This window comes from Ceratotherium simum, chromosome 4 (genome assembly GCF_057802395.1).
Source record: "Ceratotherium simum simum isolate JZ-2026a chromosome 4, ASM5780239v1, whole genome shotgun sequence".
Taxonomy (NCBI): Eukaryota; Metazoa; Chordata; class Mammalia; order Perissodactyla; family Rhinocerotidae; genus Ceratotherium; species Ceratotherium simum.
This window is the reverse complement of record NC_141903.1, coordinates 36,309,472-36,336,314: the sequence shown is the minus strand read 5'-3', so window position 1 is coordinate 36,336,314 and position 26,843 is coordinate 36,309,472. Positions and strand designations below refer to the sequence as shown.

Here is a 26,843-nt window from a genome sequence, read left to right as displayed (position 1 = left end):
CCCTTGTGTGTCTCCTTGGGCCTGAGTGGGGCTTTTTTTCCCTATGGAAACTCCCCAGGCTGAATCATGGAAATCAGAGACGGAAACCCCCACACACACACCCTATTGCTCAGCTCAGTTCAACCACCGTAGCCTGTGGTCTGCTCTCTCCGCCACCACTGGCCTGCCCGCCATCTGTCTGTCTATCTCACCTCCCCTGGAGGCCAAGGAGACCAGCCCACTAAGGTGGGTGGAGGAGTGTGAGGGGGTGTAGCAGAGATGTCAGAATTGTGCATGGAAGGGTGCGATGAGCCAGGGTATTCAAGTCTGCAAAGCTGGCTTGCCTAGACCATGGTGGGTTCTGCTGGGTCCGTGTCTTGGGGTCCCAAAAGCCCCGCTGAAATGCAGCCTCCTCCAGGAGGCCTTCCCTCAGCAGGCGGGATGGCAGGGAGGCTGTTGCAGCCAGCAAAGAAGTAGGGGAGAGATGAGGCCTTGCTTGCTCAGACTCTGCCCTTGGTATTGGTGATGGTTGCACAACTCAGTAAATTTACTAAAAATTATTGAATTGTACACTCATAAATGGGTGAATTTTATAGTATGTAAACTATATCTCAGTAAAGCTGTTAAAAAAAAAAACCTGCCCTTGGCCTCGAGGCCCTGCCCAGTTGGGATGCTGCCAACTTCGTAGCCACATCTCACACCCACTTCCCCATTTCTTAGGAACCCTTTCGGGCTTGTGTCCCCTTTGGTAACCTCTCCTTAACTCACAAGCTAGCAGTCCCTTCCTTCTGGAAGACCCCTGATGCCCTACTTGGTCCCCTGGTTCACATTCGTTTGTGTGACCATCGGCCCAGCTCCTGTGTACTCCTCCAGGGCAGTGCTAGGTCTGTATCCTGTACCATCTCCCCAGTACCACAGGGCATGGGGCTGCTACTGCGTAGGCAATGGGGGGATGTGTGCAACCAAACATCTAGAAGATCTCACTGCAGGCCACCTGTGTGCATGTCTGCATGCAGACAGCACCATCCCTCCCCACGGTGCTCCACCCCCCCAACGCCATGTGGCCTGAAGGGCACAGGGCAGCCTGCTGGGGGTGAATCCTGGCTCCCTTGGGCCTGAAGGTGGAGTGAGGGCACTGCCACCACCTCCGGTGACCTCACTGCCAGCTGGCATTATGATATCACTCGCCCAGCATTCCAAGTTTCTGCCTGGGCATCTCCAAGCCCCCCAGGTGAGGGTACTGCCCTGGGGTCTGTGACAGCTCTCCCCCCTGACCACGTAAAGGTGACAGGCACGGTAACAACCCTTGCGGGTGGAGGCAGCCTCGGGATAGCTGCGTCACCTTGCCCTGGACTCCTCTGTCAGTTGCTCAGGTAGAACAAAGGCGGTCACAGAGCAGGGTGACTAACACTTGGGCTCTGGGTTGAAGTTCTACCCCAACTGGGCACCAGCTGATTGACGTCGGCCTGACGGCTTGAACCTCGCTGAGCCACAGTTTTCTCATCTCTGAAACTGGTTAATAGTTCCTATCTCCCTGGGTTCTGGGGAGGAGTCAAGGAGGGAGAGAAGTCATGTAAAGCCTAAGAGCCTGGGACACAGTAGGTGCTCAGTAAATGCTGGCTGATAGGGTTAGTTAATTGGTTTAGGGAGCCTGATTGTCAGTTGGTGGTGGGAGCTGGTTAGAGAGGGGTGGAATTTGCACCTTCTGGGGCTAGCTGGGGCCTGGAGGCAGGGGGCAGCCCCCCTATCAGGAGAGTAGCCCCCCGGCTTTGAGGCTCCCTCTCTTCCTAGCTCAGCCAGTGAGCTCAAGCCTGCAGAAGGTTGGGCCCCACGGCCAGGCCCTGAGGCCAAGAGCTGACTGACCCCCAGCCCTCCTCCCTATCTCTTCTTCCCAGGCCTTGGGCCAGACTGGGCTGGGTTCCTAGATGAAGTGGGTCTCCTCTGGTCTCCCCCACCTCTGCCTCTGCCTCCCTCTCCTGTGGGCATGTCCACTGCCTTCTCTTGGTCTCCAGGTCCCTGAGTCTGGGACTCTCCTCAGGGCTCTGTTTCCTTGTCTCTCAGACCCTCAAGTCTCCAAGTCCTGGGTCTTTCTCAGCGTGGTCGCCCCAGTCTCTGCTCCCCATGACACTCTATCCTCTAACCTTGACCCTTTGCCCTGTCCTCTCCAAGTCCCCTTTTCTCTGACCCACCCCTCCAGTTCACTGTCTCATGATCCTCTGTCCCCACCACCTGTCTCTGTTCTTCTGCCCCCGTGTCCCCCTCTGCCCCCCAGCTCTCCATGACTGGTTCCTCCCTCACCCCCCGCCCCCTGGGCTCTGTCCCCGCCCGTCAGCCCCTGGTCCCAGCTCTCGGCCGGCCCGGCTCCTGCATGGACAAAGGGGTCCTTTGTGGCCTGACCGCGGCTGGCGGGGCGGCGGGGCGCTGGCTCCGCATTGCTGATGAAACGGAGCCCTTTGTTGTCCCTCCTCAGGCGCAGTATTTCTTTTTGGGGGCTGGATGCGTTCCTGGCAGGGCCGATGATGGATGCACCCGCCGCCGCCCGCCTGCCCGCCAGCTTTCCCTCCCGCTCATTCCCGCTCCGCTTCAACGCAGCCCCAGCTCCTCCCCTGCTGCCTGGGCACTGCCAGACCCTTCCTGGCCTAAGAGGGGGTTGCTGTGTGCCCTGCCGTAGAAGACTGGGGACCTGGAGGTCTTCTCTTATGTCCTCCTCTTCCATGAGTAGGGCAAATGGGCCCTGTGGTCAGGGGTCCACTGGGACCAGGGCATCAGCTTTTCTCAGGGTCTGAAGGAGATGAGCCAGGTACAGGGGCAGATTTGGAAAAGCTTGGGGACCATGCCTTGGGGACTAGATGTTGGTATCTGTCCACTCTGGGGTTTGGGGACAGTTACCCTGTGTGCCAGTCCCCCTTGTATAGTCCCCACCTTCAGTTTCTGTGGCTGACAAACCACAGTGTTCTGCCTGCAGCACCTGTTCGATGACACGTCACGTCCTCTGGTCCCGAGCTCAGCATATCCCAGGACCTGGGGGGCTAGGGGAGGGTAGTCCCTGAGGAAGGACAGAAAAATGGAAGATCAGAGAGATTCAAAGAGGGAGCCAGAGAGGAGCAGAACATGAGGTTTGGTCCCCACCACGAGAGAGTCAGGATGGAGACAAAAGCGGAGAGACTCAGCCAGAGCGCCAGCCCTGAACGCAGACCCGGCTGTGTCGGAGGGAGCTGACTTTTAATTGACCTGCCCTCCCCGCACACAGAGCCAGATCCTGGAGCTGGGAGGAGGGAGGGAGGGAGTAGAGCAAGAGCAGCGTTAATGCAGCTATCGATTTCTGCCACCAGCCAGCAGGCCGCAGAGGCAGAGGACGCACACAGGGGCTGGGCACAGACTGCTCCCCTCCCCACCTCCAGCCCATGGGTGCCTGCCTTCTCCTGTCTTCTCCCTTCACCTGGTGTTTGGGGCTGCTGGGGCTGAGTAGTTGAGCTCAGATAGGCAGGGGCTGGGTGAGTTGACTTGGGGTGATAGTCTCAGGCCTTGATCTCACTGGCCCTTATCCCCAACACCCAGCTAGGGTGACTGATGCCTGGAGGGGTACCCATCTCTGAAGAGAGGGGCTGAAGAGCCAACCTGGGCTTGCTCCTTAGGAGGTGGGGCAGAGCCCAGCTCTCTTGGGGCATATATGACCCCCTTCCCTTACTACAACTCTGACCTCTGTAACACCCTCTAGCCCAGCCTGGACATCCTGCCAGGCCCTCCTGGGTTTGTCCTGGTGGAATCGGCCAGCTTGCCCAGTTCTCCTCACTACCTATCTGCCTTGGCTGGGAAGGACCTTAGGTGGGCCAGTGCCCACTGGGAAGGGTCAGGGAGTATCTGGCTGTCTACTGATGCCTGCTGTTTGCCTCACTCTGAAGACAGAGTGTTTCCCTTCCCTATGGTGCCTCCTCATTGTGGTGACTCCTTAGCAGTCCTGGGGCAGGGGGCCCTGCCTGCTGGGGGCCTCAGTTTCCCCCCTCTGTAAGTGCAGCGGGTTGGACTAGATCACTTCTCAGGACAGGCTGAGTCCTGTGACTGGGGGATGGTGGGGTTGCCTGGGGACAAAGATGCAGTGTGTGTTGCCCCAAGGCCAGGGCAGGACAAGCCAAGCCAGATGTGCGCCTCCCCCTTGAGCCACCAGCTGCTTGGGCTGGGCCTTGTCTCCCCGCCCCTCTCCTGGGGGTTGCTGGGCCACGGCAAGCAGACAGGGGAGGGATGCTGGAGAGCCAGGCTGATGAGGAAACTGCCGCTCCGCTCCATCTGGACCAGTTCCTTCCAGAGCTCCTGGCCAAGGAGCCTGGCTGCTCACGTGCCGGTAGTCTTGGGGCCTGAGCAGAGCAGGCTCTGTCCTGGAGAGGGGCACGTTGGAAATGCGGGTGTGGCCGAAGGACAGGCTCTGTTTCTGGAGGGTCAGAAACTACTCTCAGTCCCAGCTTATACCAGCCAGAGGCCCCTCCTGCCCACAGCCCACCCCAGCTCTAGGCTCCACCCAGGCCCATCTGGGAGCCAGGCCAGAGTCGACAAGAGTGGGGTCTGAGGTGATGATGACCATGATTTGAGAGTGAGGAGGAAGTGTGCACCAATGTGCGCACAGCGTGTCCCCTGCCCCTGCAGGAGAAGATTTTGTCCTGGTGCAGTGCTGGAGGACACGTGCTCCTTGAAATAATGGTTCTGCGCTCTATTGGGCAAAGTCTATTAAACAAAGTCAAACAGTTTCCTTTACCTGCAGGACTTGCCAGAGCCATGAGATAATTGGTATATATTAGGAATCTCCAAATGAGGATCCAGGAGCAGCTTCCCAGACGTTTTGGTCTACACCTTCAAGCCTTCAGAGGCTGTTCTGATCCCTCTTCTCCGTAGGTGGGTTAGGGAAGGAAGATTAGACATGGAAGGTGACTCTGTAACCCTCCGAGGTTGATAAACATCTCCAGCTCTTTCCTTCCCCGAGCCCAGGAAGGACTGCCTGCCTCCATCAGGTCTCCCAGACTCTAGCAGTGCAGACCTAGGCTGTGGAGATCCAGGCTGAGCCTCCACCATGCCACTTGGTGGCTGTGTATCCATGGGCTAGTCAGTTCTTCTCCTAAACCTTGTGTTCTTCATCTATAAAATAGGGTGTTACTAGCCACTACATCATAGGATTTTTGTGAGTCTTAACTGAGATAGTACAAATAAAAAGTTCCTGACCAAGGTGGGCCTGGCACTTAATAAATACCTAGTCAGGCTTGTAGTTGTTACAATGGTGGTGCAGTTGGTGGTGGTGATGTGGAGAAGGACATGTTGACCTCTGCCCTGACCCTGTACTCTCTTGTCTCGACAGTGTGAAGACAGTTTCACGTGGAACCTGACCATGTGCCTGCCCTGAGCTGCGAGGCCCACCAGGCATCTCTGTTGTGGGCAGCAGGGCCCTGCACTTGTCTGTGGACCCCCCGCAGTTGGCAGGCTCCCCCAGCATTGGGGTCTGGGCCTCGACCCCACCATGTCGAGCCTCGGCAGTGGCCCCCAGGACACCGGCGGCAGTAGCAGCAGCAATGCCAATGGCAGCAGTGGCAGTGGCCCAAAGGTGGGAGTGGCCGACAAGAGTGCAGCAGTGGCCGCGTCTGCGCCAGCCTCAGTGGCGGATGATGCACCGCCCCCCGAGCGTCGGAACAAGAGTGGTATTATCAGTGAACCCCTCAATAAGAGCCTGCGCCGCTCCCGCCCTCTCTCCCACTACTCTTCCTTTGGGGGCAGTGGGGGCAGTGGCGGTGGCAGCATGATGGGCGGGGAGTCTGCCGAAAAGGCTGCTGTGGCCGCAGCCGCTGCCTCCCTGTTGGCCAATGGGCACGACCTGGCGGCAGCCATGGCTGTGGACAAAAGCAACCCTACCTCAAAGCACAAAAGTGGTGCTGTGGCCAGCCTGCTGAGCAAGGCAGAGCGGGCCACGGAGCTGGCAGCTGAGGGACAGCTGACGCTGCAGCAGTTTGCGCAGTCCACGGAGATGCTGAAGCGTGTGGTGCAGGAGCACCTGCCACTGATGAGCGAGGCGGCCGCTGGCCTGCCCGACATGGAGGCCGTGGCGGGCACCGAAGCCCTCAATGGCCAGTCCGACTTCCCCTACCTGGGCGCCTTCCCCATCAACCCAGGCCTCTTCATCATGACACCGGCGGGCGTGTTCCTGGCTGAGAGTGCGCTGCACATGGCCGGCCTGGCCGAGTACCCCATGCAGGGAGAGCTGGCCTCAGCCATCAGCTCGGGCAAGAAGAAGCGGAAACGCTGCGGCATGTGTGCGCCCTGCCGGCGGCGCATCAACTGCGAGCAGTGCAGCAGTTGTAGGAATCGAAAGACTGGCCATCAGATTTGCAAATTCAGAAAATGTGAGGAACTCAAAAAGAAGCCTTCCGCTGCTCTGGAGGTAACGGCGCCTTAGAGGGAGGTGTGTGGGCTCTTGTGTCTGTCTGGCAGTCCAAACCCACCCCCACCCCAACCCTACCTTTTCTGCCTAGGCCAGTGTCTGGGGGATGCCCAGCCAACCCTGGGGTCTGGGGTTCTAGGCCAGGCTCCGAGACACCAGTTCACTGTCCCAAAAGTCAGAGCCACGCCCTGAGATCCCATTAGGTTGTAGTTTGCAAGGCAGGCATAAAATTCCAGGCAAGGGCCTAGCATTCCCAGCCAGGCACTGGGATCCTGAACCCGCTCCTGGAGTTCTGGGTCAGGTATTGAAATTCCCATACAGGTCCTAAAGTTTTCAGTCCGTGACCTAAGATTCTGGCACTCTCCCCAGCCCCATGTGAGGGGTTCTGTCCCATGGACTCTGTGACTTTGAGGGTCAGCTCTTCACTTGCCCCTTCAGAGCCCAGCCTTTCCTCCAAGACAACCCAAGGATAGAGCAGCTCGGGTGCTGACCACCTTGCTCTGAGGCCTGGAAGAGCCCTGGGTCTAGGCACATCGTTGACAGATTTGGGGTACCTAGGGCCCCAAGGTCAGTCTGGCTGCACAGCTAATGGCCATAGGTCCAGTGGGCCTAGCGTTAGGAGGTGGCTCTGAGCCTCAGGTGTGGGCAAGGCCTGTCCACTATGGGATTGGCTTAGAGAAGGCAGAAGGGTTCCCATGTTGCTTTCTCTCCACGCTTGTGGCATGGCCTGTCCCTGGGCCCCCAGCCGGGGCAGCCTAGCTGTGGTGCCAGGCCTGGGTACAAAAGCATCTTTTCAGCCTGCTGTCCCTGCCCCGTCCCTGCCCCTCTAGGGGTGGGCTTGGCACAAATGACCGGAATGGTTGGAAAACAATAATGGCATCCCAACCGTGGCTACCCACCCAAGCCCCAAACCTCGTATATCTGCTCTCCTGCCCAGAGAACACACCTGTATGCACACAAAGGCACCCACTCTCATCTAGTGTAGACATACAAACACACACACACGCTCACCCCTGTTCAGTGTACATAGTCTTATTATAGACACAGCCTCTTAATAAACATAGCAAGTATCCTTCCTCCCCACCACAGCTTCAAACACGCTGCACACTGTGTGCTCGAGGCACACATCCGTATATGCCTCCAGTGCACACGCTTACACGCTCACTCGACAGAAATGTGCATACAGCTCCCAGATGTACCACAGCCACCTGGCGCTTGTGGCCCTTGGACCAGAGGAAGGGGTCTTCCTGTCTGGAAGGAGGGTTCCTAGGCACGGTGGCTCAGGAGGCCTCAGGGTGCTCCAGGCCCTTCGGCAGCCCAGCAGGTCAAGGCTGCTTCTCTGGCCTGGCCAGGATGGCAGGAACTCCACGGGGTGGCTGCCTTTACTCCATGCCCATCCCTCCGCCACGAGGCCATCCACGGGGGACGTCTTTGCACCAGGCCCAGCCGGACCCTGACTGAACTCTCTCCTTGTTTTTGTCTCCCGCCCCCGCCAGAAGGTGATGCTTCCGACGGGAGCCGCCTTCCGGTGGTTTCAGTGACGGCGGCGGGAACCCAAAGCTGCCCTCTCCGTGCAATGTCACTGCTCGTGTGGTCTCCGGCAAGGGATTCGGGCGAAGACAAACGGATGCACCCGTCTTTAGAACCAAAAATATTCTCTCTCAAATTTCATTCCTGTTTTTATATATATATTTTTTGTTGTCGTTTTAACATCTCCACATCCCTAGTATAAAAAGAAAAAGAAAAGAAAAAAAATATTTTAACTGCTGTTTCGGAAGAACAACGACAAAAAAGAGGTAAAGACGAATCTATAAAGTACCGAGACTTCCTGGGCAAAGAATGGACAATCAGTTTCCTTCCTGTGTCGATGTCGATGTTGTCTGTGCAGGAGATGCAGTTTTTGTGTAGAGAATGTAAATTTTCTGTAACCTTTTGAAATCTAGTTACTAATAAGCACTACTGTAATTTAGCACAGTTTAACTCCACCCTCATTTAAACTTCCTTTGATTCTTTCCGACCATGAAATAGTGCATAGTTTGCCTGGAGAATCCACTCATGTTTATAAAGAGAATGTTGATGGCGCCGTGTCAAACCCCTCTGTATCCGTCCACGTGTGCAGAGCTGCCGCGAGGAGCTCACAGAGGGGGAGGGAGCAGCCCACCCACCCCCATGCCCAGGCCAGCCATGCTGCACCTATGGTCCCCAGAATGGGACCCCCCATGCCAATAGTGATGATTTTGCAAAAATGAAGGCTCTGTTTATCCATTGAGATCTGGGGAGCCCATGTCTCCATATTTCCGATCCTGGCTATTTCCCTTAGAGAAAATAAGTCCTTCTTTTTCTGGCCTTGCTGATGGCGACAGAAGAAAGGGCTTCTTTGCGTGGCCCCCTGCCAGTGGGGGTGGGTGCCCAGGGGGCCTCCTGCGGCCTGGGCCCCCTTGCCCATGGCCAGCTTCCTGCTGATGAACATGCTGTTTGTATTGTTTTAGGAAACCAGGCTGTTTTGTGAATAAAACTAATGCATGTTTGTGTCACGAAGCACCGCTGGCTTCTTGCTCTCTGGTTTTGGGGGCTGGCTTGGGGGCTGTTGCTGGGCAGGGATTGTCTGGGACCACCTTGGGCAGAAGCAGGGCAGACAAGAGCAGCCAGCCTGGCTGACAGGGTGGAAATGCTCTAAATCTGGAAGTGGCTGGTACTGGAGCACCTTGCCTGCCTGATTGTACCCCCTACCTCAGAACCTGGACCTCCAGGGACCTTCACTCACCTGAGGCCACCTTCTCTTCGCCTGAAGTCATCAGGACCTGATCAGTGCAAAGCAGCCAGCAGTACTAGGAGTGGGGCTTGTGTGGCCTATTCAGCTTCTTATTTCTTTCTTCTTACTTGCAGGGATCTAGTGATTCCCTAGGGAGCTGTTTTAGCCCAGGTTTGTGGGGCCCTGGCTGTGTCCAGCACATACACAGAGGAGCCCCCCCGCCCCCACATACCCCTCTTCAGGCCTGAAGGCCGCTGGACTGAAGCCTGGGGGTGTCTCTGGCTTTGGCTGTTGTGTGACTCTCCCCACCCCTGGAAAGTTTGTTGGCACATGTTGTCTGGGACCTCAGAGGCCAGATGTCTGGGGAAATTACCACACAGCCACATGATTTAGGCCAGGGCAGCCTGAACAGGAAGGGGTGGCAGCTGCACGGCCCCTCACACACACACACATTACAGAGGCTGGCCTCCAGGATGAGGCCTATCATCCACTCAATGGGAAGCACTCTTCCCACCCAGCTGCTTTGAGCCTGGCTGAGATGGAGGCTAGACTGGAGGAAGGACCTCCTGATGATGTTGGGGCCTGGCTTCAGGTGGGTGAGATCTTTCGGGATGAGGTAAAGGACAACTTCTGAAGCTGAGTGGGCGGTGAGGTGGGGGAGATGGGCTGTCTCTGCCATTGTTCCTGGGAGGAGAAAAAGCAGCCATGTTGGGTGGGGGCTGTGACCCCCGACCCCTTCCGGGGCGTCACAAGCCCCTCTCGAGCACTCAGCAGCCTCGCCTGGCACAGCAGTTCAGGCGGGGGCCGTGGGAGGCAGCTTTCAACTCCATCTCTGCCTGGGAAAAATTCCCTTTCATGTGGCTGCCTGTGATCTCTCCAGGTGGCTCTGCCAAAGGGGGGCATCCAGCAGGGAGTAGGGGGAGGTATTGCAGCCGGGAGCACCCTCGCCCCCTGCACAAGGCAAACTGCAGCACCTCCAGAACCTGGGGAGGTCCTCCTTGGGGGAGTCAGGGTAGGAAGCCTGGCCAGCAGGGGGCACCCAGGCGGGAGGCCCCTGCCTGTCCCCACCCGGCTGCTGGCAGCGCACAGGCTGCAGATGGCCTCGGCCAGCCCTCATTGGCATGCCTACAGGTGTGGGGTGGACCGCTCCAGTACCAGCCCCAAGGGGTGGGAGTGCCGTGACTCAGCCAGACTGTACCTTTTAGTGTGCCAACCCACAGCCCAGCCATGGCTCCTGGGCCCACCCCGCAACACAGAGGAGCCCTTAGCTTGAAGCCCCTCACCTCTTCCAGCTTCGGCCTTTTGCACTCTCCTTTGTGCAGGTGGTAGGCTGTCCCTTACGTCTGGAGGAGGCCCAGGCAGGGGTGGGGATAGCTGTGAGGCTGAACATATGATGAGGCCTCAGGCACCTCATCTGGAAAACGGGGACAATAATAGTCTCTCCCCAATAAAGTGCCCAGGGATGAAATGAGATCACTGTAGGGAAGAGCCTGGCTCATCGTAAGTACTCGGTCAGTGGCAGCTGGTCTTGCTGTTTTAACAGTTACCTAAATCTCACTAAGATGTCCCCCACCTTTGGCCCAAGGTGTGCATCCTTCCTAAAGCCCTAGCCACCCCACCTCCCACCTCTCCATAGAGTGGCCTAGCTGCTGCCCCTTCCCCCAGCAGGCCCCAGCCCTGGCCATACCCTGCTCCGGCCTGTCTGTCTGCCTGTGTCTGTCTGGCTCACTGTCTCTGAATCCCTGTCTTGAAGGTCTCTGTTGGACTCTGACTCTTTTCTGTGTCTCGTCATCTTTCCGCATCTCAGTCTTCATGTGTCTCTCATGTCTCTACATCTCTGTGTCTCTCCCTGTATCTGTGTCTTCCGGTTTCAGGCTCACCCCTGCTGCTCTCTCTTCTGAGAAGTACTTAGAGGCGGGCTCCCCTGTGGGGTTGTATGCCCAATTCCCCTCCCCGGGGGTGCCCTTAGCTCCCTTCTGCTACAGTCGGGAGCCTGACCTTCTCGTGACCCAGGAGCCTTCACCCCAAGCACCCCATACTCCCACCTGGGTGGCATGGGGTGTTTTGAGAGGCTAGGGGTGCACACAGGGCTAGAGACAAACCCAGCCTCCATGCAGCCGTGTGTGTGTGTGTGTGTGTGAGAGAGACAGAGAGAGAGAGAGATGCTTCAAGGCCCTGACAACCATGTGGAGGCCTTGTGCAGCAATGTGATTATGTGGGACACTGAGTGTGACGTTATGAAAATGAGCCTGTGACAGTGTGTGGTAGACTATGACGTGAGACCTCGTGTGGCCATGAGTTAGTGTATGATGTCAGCAGCCATGCTTTGGGATATTCTGTGACATTGTACCATCCTGTAATAGACCCAGTGTGAGACCAGGTTGTACAACTGAATGTGTGACATTGGGCGATTCTGTGTGTGTGATGTTGGATATGCAACACTGATACTATATGGCACATGTGACCCTATGACAGACACTGGGTGATTCTATGTGGTTTGTGACATTGTATCTGTGTGACCATCATGGGTATGACCCTGGGACTGAGATCCGGGATTCTATGTGTGTGTGTGACGCTGGCCTGTGACCATGCTGTGACTCTGCCTGTATAACCCCAGGTGTGTGCTTATGACATTGTGTGTCAATGTGCACCGCGATCCTCTCAATGATGCTGACACATGTGCCATGTGTCTCTTTGCCTACAGCATTTCCTGGGTCTCTCCTGACAGCGATGCAACTCTGGGGACAGAGTGGGGGCCCTGGCAGCCCCTCTTACCCCCAGCCTAGCCCTGAGGCCCAGTGTGGGTGGGGGGGCTGGCGTGGGGGCAGCAGGCACCGTTCCCACGGCTGCGGCGGCCCCTCTCCCAGCCCCGCCACTGCCGCCTTCAGCTCCACCGAATATCCTGGCAACCCCAGCCTCTTTGTTCTCTGTGGTCGCCAAAGGCCTCCCCCCACCCCAGCCTGCCTAGCGCCCGCCAGGCGCCCCCTTCCCTCCACAGCAGCCAGGCTGGGCCTGACCTAGTCCCTTGCGTCCTTATGCCCCTACCTGGACTGGGGCCCTGGTCTCATGCCCTGAACCTGACTTGGGACTCCAGATTGGGCCTTTGACCGTGTGCTATGAGCCTGCTGTGGTCATGGTGTGCGGGAAGAAGGGAGCAGGACAGTTCTTGTGGTGTCCTGGGTAACTGTGGGCCAGGAGCTAGGCTCTGCGTATGGGAACTTCCCCTGGGCCCAAGGCTAGTTGGAGGCTGTCTTCAGTCTGGGATGGTTTCATTTTGTCAAGTAAGTTTGCTTCTTTGGCTCTAGAAAGTCATCAGGATAGGGATTATTACCCATTTTACAGATGAGAAACGGAAACCCAGAGAGAGTATGTGACATGCCCAAGTCACAGAGCAAGATGGTAGCAGGATCCTGATTAGAACTTGGGCTCTGGGCTGGCCCCGTGGCTTAGCGGTTAAGTGCACGCGCTCCACTGCTGGCAGCCGGGGTTTGGATCCCGGGCTCGCACCGACACACCGCTTCTCCGGCCATGCTGAGGCCAAGTCCCACATACAGCAACTAGAAGGATGTGCAACTATGACATACAACTATCTACTGGGGCTTTGGGGCAAAAAAAAAAAAAAAAAGGAGGAAGATTGGCAATAGATGTTAGCTCAGAGCCGGTCTTCCTCAACTAAAAGAGGAGGATTAGCACAGATGTTAGCTCAGGGCTGATCTTCCTCACAAAAAAAAAATAAATAAATAAGAACTTGGGCTCCTGGCTGCCAGACCCCTGCACCAGGCTGCTTTGGACCAGCTGCCTCCATGGAAGGGAAAGGGTGCCTGGGAGTCTGGGCACTTGGGTCCTCCTCACTTTTTGGTCGCCATGTGTCAAAGACATATCTGCGTGTTTATGTTTGTGTATAAGTGTACCCTTGCTGGATGACCTCAGCCAAAACCCTTGCCTCTCTGTTCCCAGGAGAGAAGGGTGACATACCCAGGGGTTGTAGGGTGGGGCACTTGGCCTGGTGCTTTGCAGAGCAACAATGTCACCTCACAGTAAGTGCCAAGACCCACAGCATCTCCAACAAGAGCATGGGGCTGGTGGCCCAGGGGCAGATTCTGGCTTGGGGCCCCAGCCTCTATTCCCAGGCTCAGGCTAGCTCTGTGCTGTCACAAAGAAGGTGGTGGTGTTGGCCACATGGCTTGCTGCAGTCAGGGCCACTTAGGCCTGACCTGATTGCGACACCAGCTCCCACTCCCTCTCAGGTGCCAGAGATAAATGGATGGAGTTCACTGTACAGCCTGCCCTGGCCCCACGCTGTCCACCCGCGGCCCTGTGCCGACAGGCAGTGCTGATGACAGCCAGGGTGGGGGAGGGACGGGCAGCCAGCAGCATGTTAATAATACAGACCTTGGTCCAGGCACCCTGCAGACAGGTAATGGGCACAGAAAGGCCTAGCTGCCCCCCAAGATCACACAGCCTGCAGGGAATTCTGTCCCCAAAGGTCTACATTTCCCCCGAGGGACCCTTAAGGGCTCTTCCTGCCACACTGTGTGGAGAATGGCTGGGGAGGATAGAGGGGTGCGGGAGGATCCCCTGAGGCCACCGACTGGGCTGCCAGAGCGGACACTTTCATCTCTCTTCGCCTGTCGACCTGCCATCTCTCAGCGGCATTAAATTCCCCTCCTGCCAGAGAACAAGGGCTGCCTCAGATTCCAGGCAGCAGGGCGTGAAGATGGGGCGGGCCCAGGGGAGGAGAGCAGGGCTCCAGGGCTCCAGGCCTGGGTGCAAAGCGGCTGGGCTGGGGAGGGGACTGCTTGGCCTGGGAGTTCTGGTGGCTGGCTACCCCAGCCTCTGGTGCTGCTCCATGCTCGTGGTCAGATGCAGGTCTGTTGCCTTTTCTCTGCTGACCGGTGCCTTCCTCCCCTTCCAGGTGGTACCTCCTCAGAAGCGTTCTTAACCCCTGCAGGCCAGGTCTAGTGTCCCTGTGCCACCCCCAACACTGCGCTGATCACTCTGGGTGACACCGCTTGCCTTCAGGGCTGTGGCTGCAGCTCAGCGAGGGCGACACTGGAACATGGAAGGGGTAGAAAGCCTCTGTGGGGTGAATAAACAAGTTATCTCCTCTTTCTGGGCATTTTTTCCTCTTGTGCATTTCCAACTCTAATTGGAGTGCTGCCTACAGGTGAGGGGAAACTTACTAGAAAGAGCCCCCTTTCCCCAGCCCCCTGGAACCTCCATATTCTGCAGCTCTACCCTTGGTTAGAGGTGCTAGTGATATTCCCCTGCCTCACAAGGCATAGAGCATGTGGCCCGTGTGCCAGGCCTTTGGCCAATCCATTGCACTTCCTAGCTCACTTAATCCTCACAACAACTCTGTGGCGAAGGTATTGATCAGTTATCCCATTTTTAGATGAGAAAGTTGAGGCTCAGAGAGGTAGAGGTAGAAAGACATATGCAAGGTCACACAGGCAGGTTCCTCTGGTTTCAGAAGCTGGCCCTTAAACACCTGGTTATGCTTCAGGCTTTGGCTGGAAGGAACCCCCCACCCCCACCCCACATGCTGTCTGTGATCACGCCCAGATGTATGATTAGGGTCAAGCCTTACCGACTTCCTTAAACTTTTTTGCATTTTCTGACTTTTTAAAAAAATTTTTGGGGGGGCAGTAAACATAAATTGCTTTTCAAATCAGAAAATCCAATAAAGTTCTTTAACTAAATGTTCTAAAGCCCAGAAAGGTTTGGAAACAAAGACCACCGTGTGGAGTGAGGGTAGGGGATGAGAGAGTAGCCCAGGATCACTGCCCACTCCCCTGGAATGAGAGGATTTGGGTATTTGGGGGGCCCAAAGTGGGCGCAGCCTGCATCTACAAAGGCCTCTGCTCCTCCACCTCCCTGGCATCTTCCCACCCCTCATCCAGCTGTGAGTCCTGCCCAGGATGGGGCATCGCCTATGGCTGAGTTTTGGCTCTGCTGCAGTGGGATCCAAGGCAGCTGCTGGGGTCCAAGGGGAGTGGCTGCGAGGGTGAGGGCGAGGGCATTGCCGCTGTTGATAAGGCGACTGAGCCCTCGGGATCTGGGACGCAGTGAAGCCATGGAAACGCAGCTGAGGTGTGAGGCTGAGCTCAGCCATGTCCCCCAGGTGGCCACCTCCCAGGCCTGGCAAGGGCCCAGCGAGACAGGTCCACCCACTCACTGACCTCCTGGGGGCCAGGCTGGGGCAGGTGGCTGGGCAGGCTTGTTGTCCCCCAGCCCACTTTCCCCAGGGCCAGGCTAGGGTCAAGCCTTGGGTCTGAGTGGGGAGGTCTGAGGACAGGGGCAAGAGTGCTGAGTCCTTGGGCCCCAAAGCTCCCCAACCCCTTCAGTCCTTCTCACCTTCTCTCACCCCACCTCCTTTCGTATAAATATGTGTGCATTATTTACCTTAAGCATTTGATAAATCATAATAGCAGAGACATCTGCTGTCAAAACTGCAAACTGCATTTGGGGCTCAGCTGGCGGCTGAGGGCTAGAGGCCAGGGGTGCAAGGGCTCTGATGGTCAAGGGGGATAATATGGATGCCCCCCACCCCTCAGCCAGGACTGGGCCTTGAAGAGGACCCAGGACCCATCTGTTGAGACCCCTCCTCACCTGCTGCTGACCACAAAACCTTCCCAGGAAGGCTATCTACGCCCCCCACCTCCAGCTGTGTTCCCTCCTTCCTGCCTCCCTCTGCCTCAGAATTAATGCAGCCATGACAGTGGCTGAGAAGTCCCCTGAGCAGAGATTAACTCCTGGGGCAGTGCGGGCGGAGTTGACCATGGGAGGCTGAGTGGGGGGCTGACACATAGGCCTCACAAGATTAATCGCCCAGCAACCAGCCTTATCACGAGGGTGCCCTGCCTCCTGCAGCCCCTGTGGCCCCCAGTCTAACTGGTGGGAGGATTTGGGGAGCTGAGGCTGAATTCCTTTCTCATTTTCTCTTCCCTTTCTGGTGGCCCTTGGGGACCCTGAGGACCAAGCAGCAGTCCTGCGACCTCTCTCCCTCCCCTGTTCCCGGACTGTCTCAGCAGCCCAGGGAGGGGGGCTCTGATTCTTGCCTGCCTACTTACCTCCTGCTGCCCCACTGGCCTGCCAATTCCCCAAAGCAGAGCTGGGGGATGGGGGCTCAAAGAGCAGTGCGGTAGATCTGTTGGCTCTGGGCCTGATGGGCCTGATGGGCCTGCTGGCCAGCCAGCCCATTCTAACAGTCCTGGTGGGCCTGTGAAGTTGGTGGAAAGAGGGGATTCCGGGCAGATGTAGAGTAAGGATGCCAGTTGATAAAGCACTGGGGTGGAGGACCTGGGTATTGGCCTTTCTCAGCCAGTCACCCATTTAAAAAGTCTTTTAGGGATTGCAGCTAGTGGGATTGAGGTTAGACATGGAAGTAAAGTTCCCCAGGCAGGCAGGACCTAAGGGAAGCTGAGCTGTGGCTGGAGTTGGCCTTGCCTCTGCAAGTCTGTCTGGAGAACCCTTCTCTGTGCACCCACTGCCCCAGGTGCCCCCATCACAGGCCTGCTGGGATCATACTGGGTGACCTCCTCTGTTCACTTGCTGGTCTTCCCAGCTAGAAGGTGAGCTCCAAGGGGAAGGGGCTTGTCCACCTGGGACATGTTAGGTGCTCAATAATGTTGAATCAATGGATGAATTGGAGGTGGAGGACATGGGTTGGCCCTGTGTGCAATAAGGAGCTGGAGAAAGAACTGTTAGAGGATCCCAACTGCAGTGCCACAGGCCGGTGACCGCCAAGGGGAGCCAAAGGGGACCCCAAGAGAAAAAGGGGCCTGGAGCCAGGTACCAAGTTGATGTTCACAGGCTGTGTGACCTTCTACAAGAGACTTCCCTCTCTGGGACTTGGCTTACTCATCAGCAGGTAACCACTTCTCAGAGATACTGTGAAGGTAGAATGAGAAGTCCTGTGGGAAAGGTCCTTGTGAACTCTCAAGCCTTGTACCCCTTGGTGAGCAACAAAACCATGTGGAAGAGAAGAGCCAAGAAGGCTTCTTGGAGGAGGTATGAGTGGAGCTGAGCCTCAAAGGACCATGCTGCTTACCTACGAGACTTGGAGACTGGTACTTCAGGAGCAGTAAGGAGACCATACTGGAGGGAGCCCAGGGGACTGTGGGGTCAACCTCAAGCTCCAGGATAAGTGCATCAATGTATTTTGTCTTAGGGACAGTGGGAACCAATGATGGGTCTGGAACCTGGGTAGCCTTTGGAGGGGCTAAAGTGTAGAGTGAAGCCTGGGTATGTGGGGCAACTTCCCAACCCCACTCTGGGCTCCTGGGGCTGGGGTGGGGAGTCAGCAGGAGGCCATGATTCCTGCCATGTCCCCTTGCAGGGGAACCAAAACATATCCTGTGTTAGGAAGTAGGGGGCTAGGCTTGACAACAAGTTACCTGTCAGTTTAGGGACCTTGACCGCTCATTACAGGATGGGGAATCTAAGTTACAGAATGGCTAGGCTGGTTGGAGGGCTTCAGGATCTGTTCACTTCCTAGAGATGGGGATAAGGGGACATCTGGGCCCTACCTCTTACCCCCCAAGACCCTAGCCTAGAGGCAGCTGAATCCTGGGCTGTGAGGCAGAGGGCTAGGATTTCCACCCAAGCCCTACCCCCTGGCTGGCTTTGTGATCACACCATCGAAGGCACAGCCAGCCCTTCCTGTGCCCAGCTTTTCCAATCAGTGCAATGGAGTCCCTTCCAGCATCAATCAGCCAAACTTCTAGGCCTTTCCCGGGGGTTCAGGCCTCAGGGGGGAACTGCAATTTCGGGGTCCTTTACTCCAGCCCCCTCCCCGACCCGTGCTATGCCCCCTCCCTTCTCCTCCTCCTCCACCCACACCCCCCCTCACCCCTGACCCTGTGGCCAGCAGCCTCTGCTGCTGTCATCTGTTGTCATGGGAACCTCGCAGCTCTGACCTGGCGCAGGCGAGAGCTGGCCCAGAGCTCCTAGCAGGGGAAGCCGAAGGTAGCAGGGGGTGAGCTGGAGGTGCCTGCCCTGCCAGCTTGACTTGGTGCTGATGCTCCCCCACGGGAAGGGGGCATGGGAAGGATGGCCCAGATTGGGGTGGGCTGGGGTTCAGAGTCTCAGGACCTGATGGCTCCCAGTCCCTGGGGTCCCTGCCTTTTTCCAGGCCAGCCTCCCCTACCCAAAAGAGGTTCCAGGCTAGAGGTGGTAGGGAGGGGTGGCGGGGATCTTCCCATTTCCCTCACTGCCGATGGTTGCTCAGAGCCCTGAGCTCAGCTCATTCTCAAGGCTAAAAATACCAGGGAGGTGGCAGCGGCAGCTCCCCTGACACCCTGTCCACCATACCCCCCCACCAGCACCACACACACACACACACACACACACACACACACACGCCCAGCCTGGGCCAGGCGCCAAGGTGCAGCTTAACCCACACAGAGCTATGGTCCATCGAGGTTCCTGAAGTCCCACCCCTGTGTGAGACTCAGACCTGGGTTCCACTTCCACCTCTGACCCCGATTTCCTGTGTGATCTTGAGGTGGTCCTTTGGCCTCTCTGGGCCTTGGTTTCCCTTTTTATGTAATGAGGGAGCTACAAGGAAGAGGGGAGGCTCAGGAATGGAGTAGATGGCCAAGCCCTGGCTGCCCCACCTCATTTAATTACCATAGCAGTCCTGGCTGTCCTGCACCCTGAAGTATGCACTGGGTCATAATCTCCTTTTTCTAGGTGAGCATACCAAGGCTAGAGAGGTAAGGGTGGCTCAAGGGGTGCTAATCAGGCCTTTGGGTTCCAGGGTGGCCCTCTCTTGTCCTGTAGTGACAAGTTGAGCTTCTGGGACGCCCAGGCATTTGTTGAAAAATAGGTCTGTGCGCCCACAGTAGGGCAGAGGCTAGCTGCATGGAATCTCAGAGGAGTTCCTGATTCTGTGAGCATGACTGGGAATCGGGAGGGGTCCACACTGCCCTCTAGCCAGGGTCTGGCTGAGGCTTGAGGTGAGCATCCACACTGCCCACCCAGGGTGTGGTTGAGGTTCAGGTGAGTGTCCACACTGTCCATTCGCCCAAGGCCTGGCTGAAGTATGGAGTCCCAATCCATAGTGCTCATCACCTTGGGCCTGACGAAGACTCGGGTGAGCGTCCATGCTGCCTGTCTGCCCAGTCCCAGCTGAGGCCGAGTTGAGGGTCCACATTGCCCACAGGAGCTGAGGTCAAGGTGAGTATCCACACTGCCCATTTGCCCTGGGCGTATGTCTTTTTTCCACCAGCCCTGGAGTCAGACTTCATTTTGGGTTTCATACTCTCTCTTCTCTCCTGAAAACCAGAAATTTTGCTCATCTACTCTGCTTTAGTGGAGGCCCAGTTTTTTTTTTTTTTTTTCTGTGTGTGTGTGTGTGTGTGTGTGTGTGTGTGTGAGGAAGATCAGCCCTGAGCTAACATCCGTGCTAATCCTCCTCTTTTTGCTGAGGAAGACCAGCTCTGAGCTAACATCTATTGCCAATCCTCCTCCTTTTTTTCCCCCAAAGCCCCAGTAGATAGTTGTATGTCATAGTTGCACATCCTTCTAGTTGCTGTATGTGGGACGCCACCTCAGCATGGCCGGGCAATCGGTGCCTCGGTGCACGCCCGGGATCCAAACCCAGGCTGCCAGCAGAGCGTGCGCACTTAACCACTAAGCCACAGGGTCGGCCCGGAGGCCCAGTTTTATCTGGGAACCAATAGGGAGAAAGAAAGAGGGCTACCCCTGCTATTTCCAGGATCCTCCTGGGGCCCATGGAATCCACCATGGAAGTCACAGCCATTGGGCACTGAGAGGCCTGGAAAACCACACCTAGACCTCAGAGGCCCCCTGGGGTCCACTGCTGCGACACCTGAGTCACTGAGTCCCATTCCTCTCCACTCGCCCTGTCGCCAATTCCGCTGACATCCTGAGAACCACAGGGCACACCTCCCCACAGACCCAAGGTCTCAAAGTTTGGAGCTGGTATCTGCAGGACCAGGGCATGGATTTTCTGAGGGGGCCACCCAATCCCACAGGGCAGAGAGTGGGCTGCAAGTCACGCACCCTAAGTTCGCAATGCCAGCTCTTCCCTTCAGTTGCTGTGTGACCCTGGGCAAGAGACTTCTCTTTCTGGGTCTGTTTGTCCATCTGTAGAACAGGTGTTTAATAGTACCTGTCTATAAAGGTTAGTGCAAGGATTAAATGAGATATTCCCATAAAGTGTCTGGCAGAGTAAGCACTCAATAATCGTTCTTTCTGGAGGCAGGCAGGGAAGGGGCATCCTCTGAAAGGGTTCTGGGACATTTGTGCATTAATTATTCCAGTGTCAAGAACTATGTTGGGGGACCAGCCCTGTGGCGTAGCGGTTAAGTGCGTGCGCTCTGCTGCTGGCAGCCCGGGTTCGGATCCCAGGTGCGCACCAATGCACCCTTTGTCAGGCCACACTGTGGCAGGGTCCTATATAAAGTAGAGGAAGATGGGCACGGATGTTAGCCCAGGGCCAGTCTTCCTCAGCAAAAAGAGGAAGATTGGGATGGATGTTAGCCTAGAGCTGATCTTCCTCACACACACAAAAAAACTATGTCGGTTGATGGGTCTCAGGGCCTGAGGCCCCAGCTAGAGTCCCCCACCCTAGGGGCCTCCAAAAGAGAAGCATTGCCCATTAGTTTTGTGAACATATTTTCAGCCCATAAATGGATGCTCTTAGGTAAAACATTAATAAACTGCATCACGTTGGTGGGGAAAATTAAATGTAAATTAGATAATTAAAAATGAAGCTGATGCCCGCTGCTTGGTGCTATTACCTCTTATTAAAAGTTACGAGAGGTGGACCTGGGTAAGGTGGGAGGCTGGCTGTGGCGTTCAGATGGGGGTGGGGGCTGCAAGGGATCACCTACCGGAGCTGTTTGGTCTTTGGAAGAATCAGACCTAGGGGATGCTCCTGCATGGGGTCTGGAGAGCTCTGGGGGTGTTGGGACCAGAGCCCTGGGTGCAGGCCTAGGTTCTGCCACTTGTGGGCCCCCGGGTCAGTGCCTTCTCCTCGCCAAGCCTCAATGTTTCCTCATTTGTAAAAGAAGGATAATAGGATTATAACAGAACCTACTTCATAGGACTGAGGCAGGGGTGATATAAGATAATGTCTAGAAAGTGCCCAGCCTGGGGCCTGGCACATAGTAAGTGTTTCTTAAATAGCTGTGATTACTGGTAATATCACCACCACCATCACGGGGCCTGAGTCCCTCTCGGCAGCAGGCCCTGAGCTGAGGACTTGACAGACACAAGCTGCTGCACAGGGCGTCCTTGTTAGCATAGGGGGTGGGTACTGTTACCCCATTGTATTAGATGAGGAAAGCAAGGCTCAGACTAGGGGAATAAGGGCTCAAGGTCACACCTCCTATGAGGTAGGTGGCATTGTTTATTATTCCAAGGTCACAGAGGAGGAGCTCGAGGAACAGTACTCCCCACACATGGTCTGCTTCCCAGACTTAGCTTACATTGACTCCCTTCTTTTTTCTGCACCTGCCCTGTGCTGGGTGTGGGGGCCCACAGGTGAGTCATTCTGGAGTGAGGGAGACAGCCAGAGGGGCCAAGTCCCAAAGGAGTGTTCTAACCAGAGCAAGAGTCCAGAGAATAGACAGCCCTGGGGAGGGGGTCTGAGGACTCCCCGGTCGGTGTGGTCTGGTTTAGTATTATAAGAGATTGGTAGAGACTGGAGGATGGGCAAGGCAGGGAGCAGGACCAGCTCCAGCAAAGGCAGGGAGGCTGGAAGCCCGCGGCCAGGCCTGTGGTGGGCTGAGGAGGGTGCACGACGAGGGGGTGGGAACACGGAGCGGGTGAGTCACCGTTTCTGGGCCAAGCAGGCGGCGGCGGCTGCGGAGCGGGGGGCGCATTCCTGGCTGGCAGGGCGGCCGGCACTAATGTCTTTCCCACATGGCCCCGAATTCCCGGCTCGGCACGATCACACGGGCAAGACGCTCCCGCGGCCACCCCCGCCCCAGCTGCCTCCTTCCCACAGAGAGGGGAAGGGGGGAGGGAGTGTGGCGGAGGCAGGCGGAACTGGCCCCTCCTGGGGAGGTGGGGGGTCTCCGGCATCGCCTCCCAGGAGCCTGCTCCCCCGGAGCCCTGCGCACCGTGAGCGACTAACAGGGCAGATTTAGTCAAAATAAGAGCAGGGTCGGGCCTGTGAAGCGCGGGAAGGAAGGAGGCCCGGGATGGCCATGGGTCCTTGGCCACGTCCCTGCTTCTCTGGCCCCCATTCATCCACCCCCGCCCTGTGTAAGTCCCTGGCGTAGAGGGAGTTGTTGGAGGGCGCTGCCCGATTGGCGGCAGAATCATCCGCAACTTCGGCAGCCTCAGATACAAGGCCATCTGCCCCCCTCCCCTCCTTCCTGACCCCTAAGCCCTGCCTGGTTGGAGTGGGGGACTGAGGCTGCGGTGCATCCGGTGGGGGACTGGGGCGGGGGTTCCTGGAAGAGGCCACACCCAGTCCCTCATTCCGTGGGGCGGAGGACAGCCCTAGCTCGGACGGAGGGGACTCTGAGCCACTGCTCTCCCACGCATCCCCTGTCGCTGGGCCAGGCCCCTGGGGGGAAACTGAGTCTGCGAGGGCGGCCCACCCAGAGCTCCCTGTCTGCTGGGGGAAGCTGGCGGTTGTCCCTCCCAGCTGGGCTCAGAGGCGCTAATGAGAGTTAAATGTGGGGCGTGAGTCACCTCAGAGGGGGGGGCTGCAGCCGCCCCCAGATGTGGATCCTGGGTGGAATGGAGGTTTGTCCAGACCGCTCAGCCTCTCCCCACTCCCCTGTGCTTCATCCCCTACCCCTTGGCAGGGTGGGGCATGGATTCCTGACCTAGCAGATCAGGCCCTGTCACCTGGGCCAACATCCCCCAAATGGCTGGCTGCATGGGGGTGGGGAGGTGCGGAGGTGGGGGGCAGCAGCTATGGAACCACAAGGGGACTTCAAATCCCAGGATGGGGACCAGTACCCCAGGACTTGGGGGATGGACCAACACCTGGGATTGTCTAGTGGCTCTGAGCCCTGGGGTATGGTGATATGTCTTGGGATCGGGGGTAAGCAAAGATCCCAGGCCACCCGGAAGGATCCCCTCACCCTCTACCCCCATCTGGCCTCACTCAGACCACCAGGCTCTGACCACACAGGGTGTGTGTTCCTCCACCCCCCGGCACCCCCCACCCCTGACCTCAGGCCAGCACAGGACTTCGGTCTGCAGTCCTCATAGCAGGACAGACTGTGCGTGCGTGCGTGTGTGTGTGTGTGTACATGTGTGTGCCCCTGTGACTGGCTCTATTTGGGCCGCTGTGTGTGTTTGTGACTGAATGTGCAATTGCGTATATTTATGTGTGACTGGCTGACCGTGTAGGTCTCAGTGTTGCAGGGGACTTGAGGGGGAATGTGGGTTTCTGCTTGTCTGTATCTTTGTCCCCTCTATGTCTCTGTGTGGGTCTTTCTGTGTGACTGTGAGTGTCTGTGTCAGTCTAGCCCTCTCTACAAGATCCGTGGCTTCTCCTTGAGCACCCTATCACCACCACTACCAGGAGCCATAGGGTTAGGGAAGTGGATCTGGAAGGGGCCTGTGGGGGGTTGCAGTGTCCACTGTTCCTGGAATGTAATGGCCTGGCTGGGTGGGCAGCACTAGGGGGTGGGGTGTGGGTGTGGGCAGCCATGGGAGAGAGAGAAAAGGGGACAGGGGAGGGCCCCTGCTCAGCAGTCCCCTCCCTGCTCCCTCTGCTCCCAGCCCAGCGCCTCCTGGCAAGAGCTTATTTGCATGGTATTTACATTTCATTTGCATCGTGTTCAATTAAAAACCTGACCAGCTCCCGCCTGCCTGGCGCTGCCCGCCCAGCCTGGTGAAAACGTTGGTTGGGCGTTGCCTGCTGCCTTCCTACCCCCCCCCCCCCATGGATTGACTGATGTGAGAGGGGTCGTCCCCTCAGTGAGATCACCCAAGTCACCCATCCTAGGAGTGAGAGGGCTGGAAGTACAAATGGAGAAACTGAGGTCCAGAAAGAGATGCCAGGAGCTCCAGGCTAAGGCTAGTCTCAGGCAGAGCTAGAAGAATTTTAGTAGTAACAGCTGCCCCTTTATGAAAGAATTGCTGTGCCAGGAGTGGTGCCAGCACCTGGATGTAATATCTCATTTGAACTTTGCTACCCCTTGAGGTCAGGCCTTGCATTATCCCCATTTTACAGCTAAGAAAACCAATGCTGGAGAGGGCAAGCCCAAGGTCACTAAGCTGACCCAGAATTCAAATCTGTCAGTATGACTTCCCAAGTCCATGCTCCAAACCCTGAACATGACTGCCAAAAGTGCAGTGCCTCCTCCCTCCTCCTGGTGAAACCTGCAGAGTCATTAGCTCCAGGACCAGCTACTGCAGCTCTCATCCTAACCTGGGTGCTGGCCTGGCTGGTGCCTGTTCTCTTGCTTCCTAACACTGACAGCCATGCCCATCCCTGGCTACAGGATGGAACACTGTTCCTGTAGAAGTCCTTCCTGGCACCTGGCCATAGTTTTTCTGGTTGCAAGACTGCCATTCTTGGCAGTCAGAGCTAGTGACTTTGTAAAAGGCAATTAAAGACCCTAATAATGAAACGAACACTAGGGGAAACTTACAATCAGGCTAAGGGTGAAGGATGGGTGGAGAGATCAGGCAGGCCCATGGAGACATCTGAGGTGCCAGAGCAAGCTCAGGCAGGGGGAACCCTCAAGGCCCCTTCTGTCCTGGATCAGAAGCCTTCCAGGAGTCCTCTCTGACTTGGCCAAAGCTGGGCTGGTGGATGCCATCTACACAGGTGGGAATTCTTGGAACTGGGGAGACTAGGGGTCCTCAGGCTGCCCATGGAGGGGTCATCCAGGGCCCAGAATTCAGCCCTGGAACTGGAGAGCCCTGGTATTGATGGGCCTCTAGTGCGTGTCCCCCCCAACTACCTTTCCTCCCCACCACCCTTAGGGCTCTGGTGGGGGTGGGGGGGACTCCACCTACCCCTGGTGCTGGGAGACCTGGCCTATCAGCAGTCTCCTCCTCCCTGACCACAGTGATTAAGTCAAGGATGGATACGTGACCTAGGCCTGGCCAATCAGGTTGAATCCCAGAACTTTGGTTGGAATTATTGGGGTGGGGTGTTGTCTGATCTGGTAGTATGGGAATTTGAGGCCACCACCACTTGGGGAGAGCTATTTATGAATGAAGCCAGCAAAGGGAAACTGATCCTTGTACTTGAAGCCAAACACTCTTCTACTTGAGCCTCAGAATGAACCAATAGGTTTCAGTTTTGCTTAAGCCAGTGTGTGTTGGGTTTCTGTCACTTGCAACCTATGTCCTGACCAGGTGGTGCATGCCTTGCCCATCTCTGCCCTCTGCCTTTGCCCATGCAATTCTCCTTTGCCTAGATTGCCTTCCTCTTGCCCTCTCCTGGCTAGGCATACCTGCGTTGAGAGGTCCAGCTCACCTCTTCTCTAGGAAACTCACTTCCATTCTGTACCCATCTCTCCTGGCTCCACTCTCCTGGGAGTGTTACCTGGAACTTCTGACCCCCAGCCTGGCACTCAGGGTCTGTGCCCAGAACTCTGTGTTATTCCCTTTTCCAAGGCTTATGTCTCATTGCCCCAAAGCGGACTGTAAACTCCTGGATGGAGCTGAGTCCCCTGCTAAAGAGAGGGGTGATCTGGTCCAGGGATTAGAAGCTTGGCTTTCGCATCAGGCAGCCTCAGTTTCAATTCTAGCCCATCTGTGTGATCTTTGAACCAATCCCTCCACCTCTGAGCCTTAGTTTCCTGTTCTTTAAAATGAGGATGTTGTGAGGATCGAATGAGTCTGCATGAAAAAAAAAGTACTTAGCACTTTTTACTTTTTACAGCATGTTTACTGGGCACCCACTCTGTACTCAGAACTGAGAGTTCATCTGTGCAGCACCCACAGGCCTGGCTCAGTCCCTGCCCTCAGAGCAGCTGAAGGTGGAAGTTGGGGCAGGGGCCCCAGCGGGAGCAGCCAATCAGGAGGATGGGGGCGGTCCTCCGCAGCCTGCTAGCGCTTTTTTCTAAGAGCAGCGCCCCCCCCCCTCCAGCCCTCCTTCCTTCCAAGGCACTGGGGGACCTTGGTGGGGGGAGTCCTGGTCATCCCCTCCCCCTTCCTCCCCTCCCTGTCGTCCCTTGGAGCCGGCGCCGCTCAGAGTTAATCTCCTCGCTCGTCAGGGGGTGACAGGAGGTGTCTGTCATTCGGAGCCGAGGCCGTCAGCCTCGCTGGCTAATTGGGGCGCAGGCGCCGGGAGCACGGGAAATGGCTGGAGGGAAGGAGTGGGAAAGGGAGGCTGCTCTCGCCTCCTTCTCGCCAGGCTTGGGGCTGATGCACAGGGCTCCTTAGGGGTGGGGGAAGGCCAATCAGAGGTGGAAGGGGCTGTGGAATGGGGACTCTGTGACCTTGGGCATATTGTTATTTCTCTCTGGGCTTCATATTATTATTATTCATAATGACAACAGCAAGCCTTTATTGAGCAATTACTGCGTAAATCAGTTCCCAGCACGCCTGCTGAAAACCTCCAATGGTTTTCTGTGGCCCTTGGAATTAAAGCCAGACTCCTACCAAGGTCCTTGAGGACCCCCAATACCCCTGCCTGTACATTCCCTGCTTCCCCTGCTCTAGCGCACCAGCCTTCCCACAGAGCAAACTCTTCCTGCCTCAGGGCCTTTGCTCTTGCTGTTTCTACTCCTTGGAACA

The 26,843-nt window shown here is 56.7% G+C and overlaps 1 protein-coding gene across 3 annotated transcripts in view; it reads left to right on the top strand.

The window, feature by feature from the left end:
• The window catches only part of CXXC5 (CXXC finger protein 5), a 35,017-nt gene extending 26,085 nt beyond the window's left edge, over positions 1–8,932 (top strand). For all 3 annotated transcript variants that reach the window (XM_087429705.1, XM_004420108.3, XM_004420110.3), the window contains exons 2-3: positions 5,321–6,394; positions 7,891–8,932. In XM_087429705.1, coding sequence (XP_087285831.1) covers positions 5,480–6,394; positions 7,891–7,935 — 960 coding nt within the window. In that variant the 5' untranslated portion in view covers positions 5,321–5,479 and the 3' untranslated portion in view covers positions 7,936–8,932. The remainder of the gene's footprint in view (positions 1–5,320; positions 6,395–7,890) is intronic.
• The last annotated feature ends 17,911 nt before the right edge of the window (positions 8,933–26,843 follow it).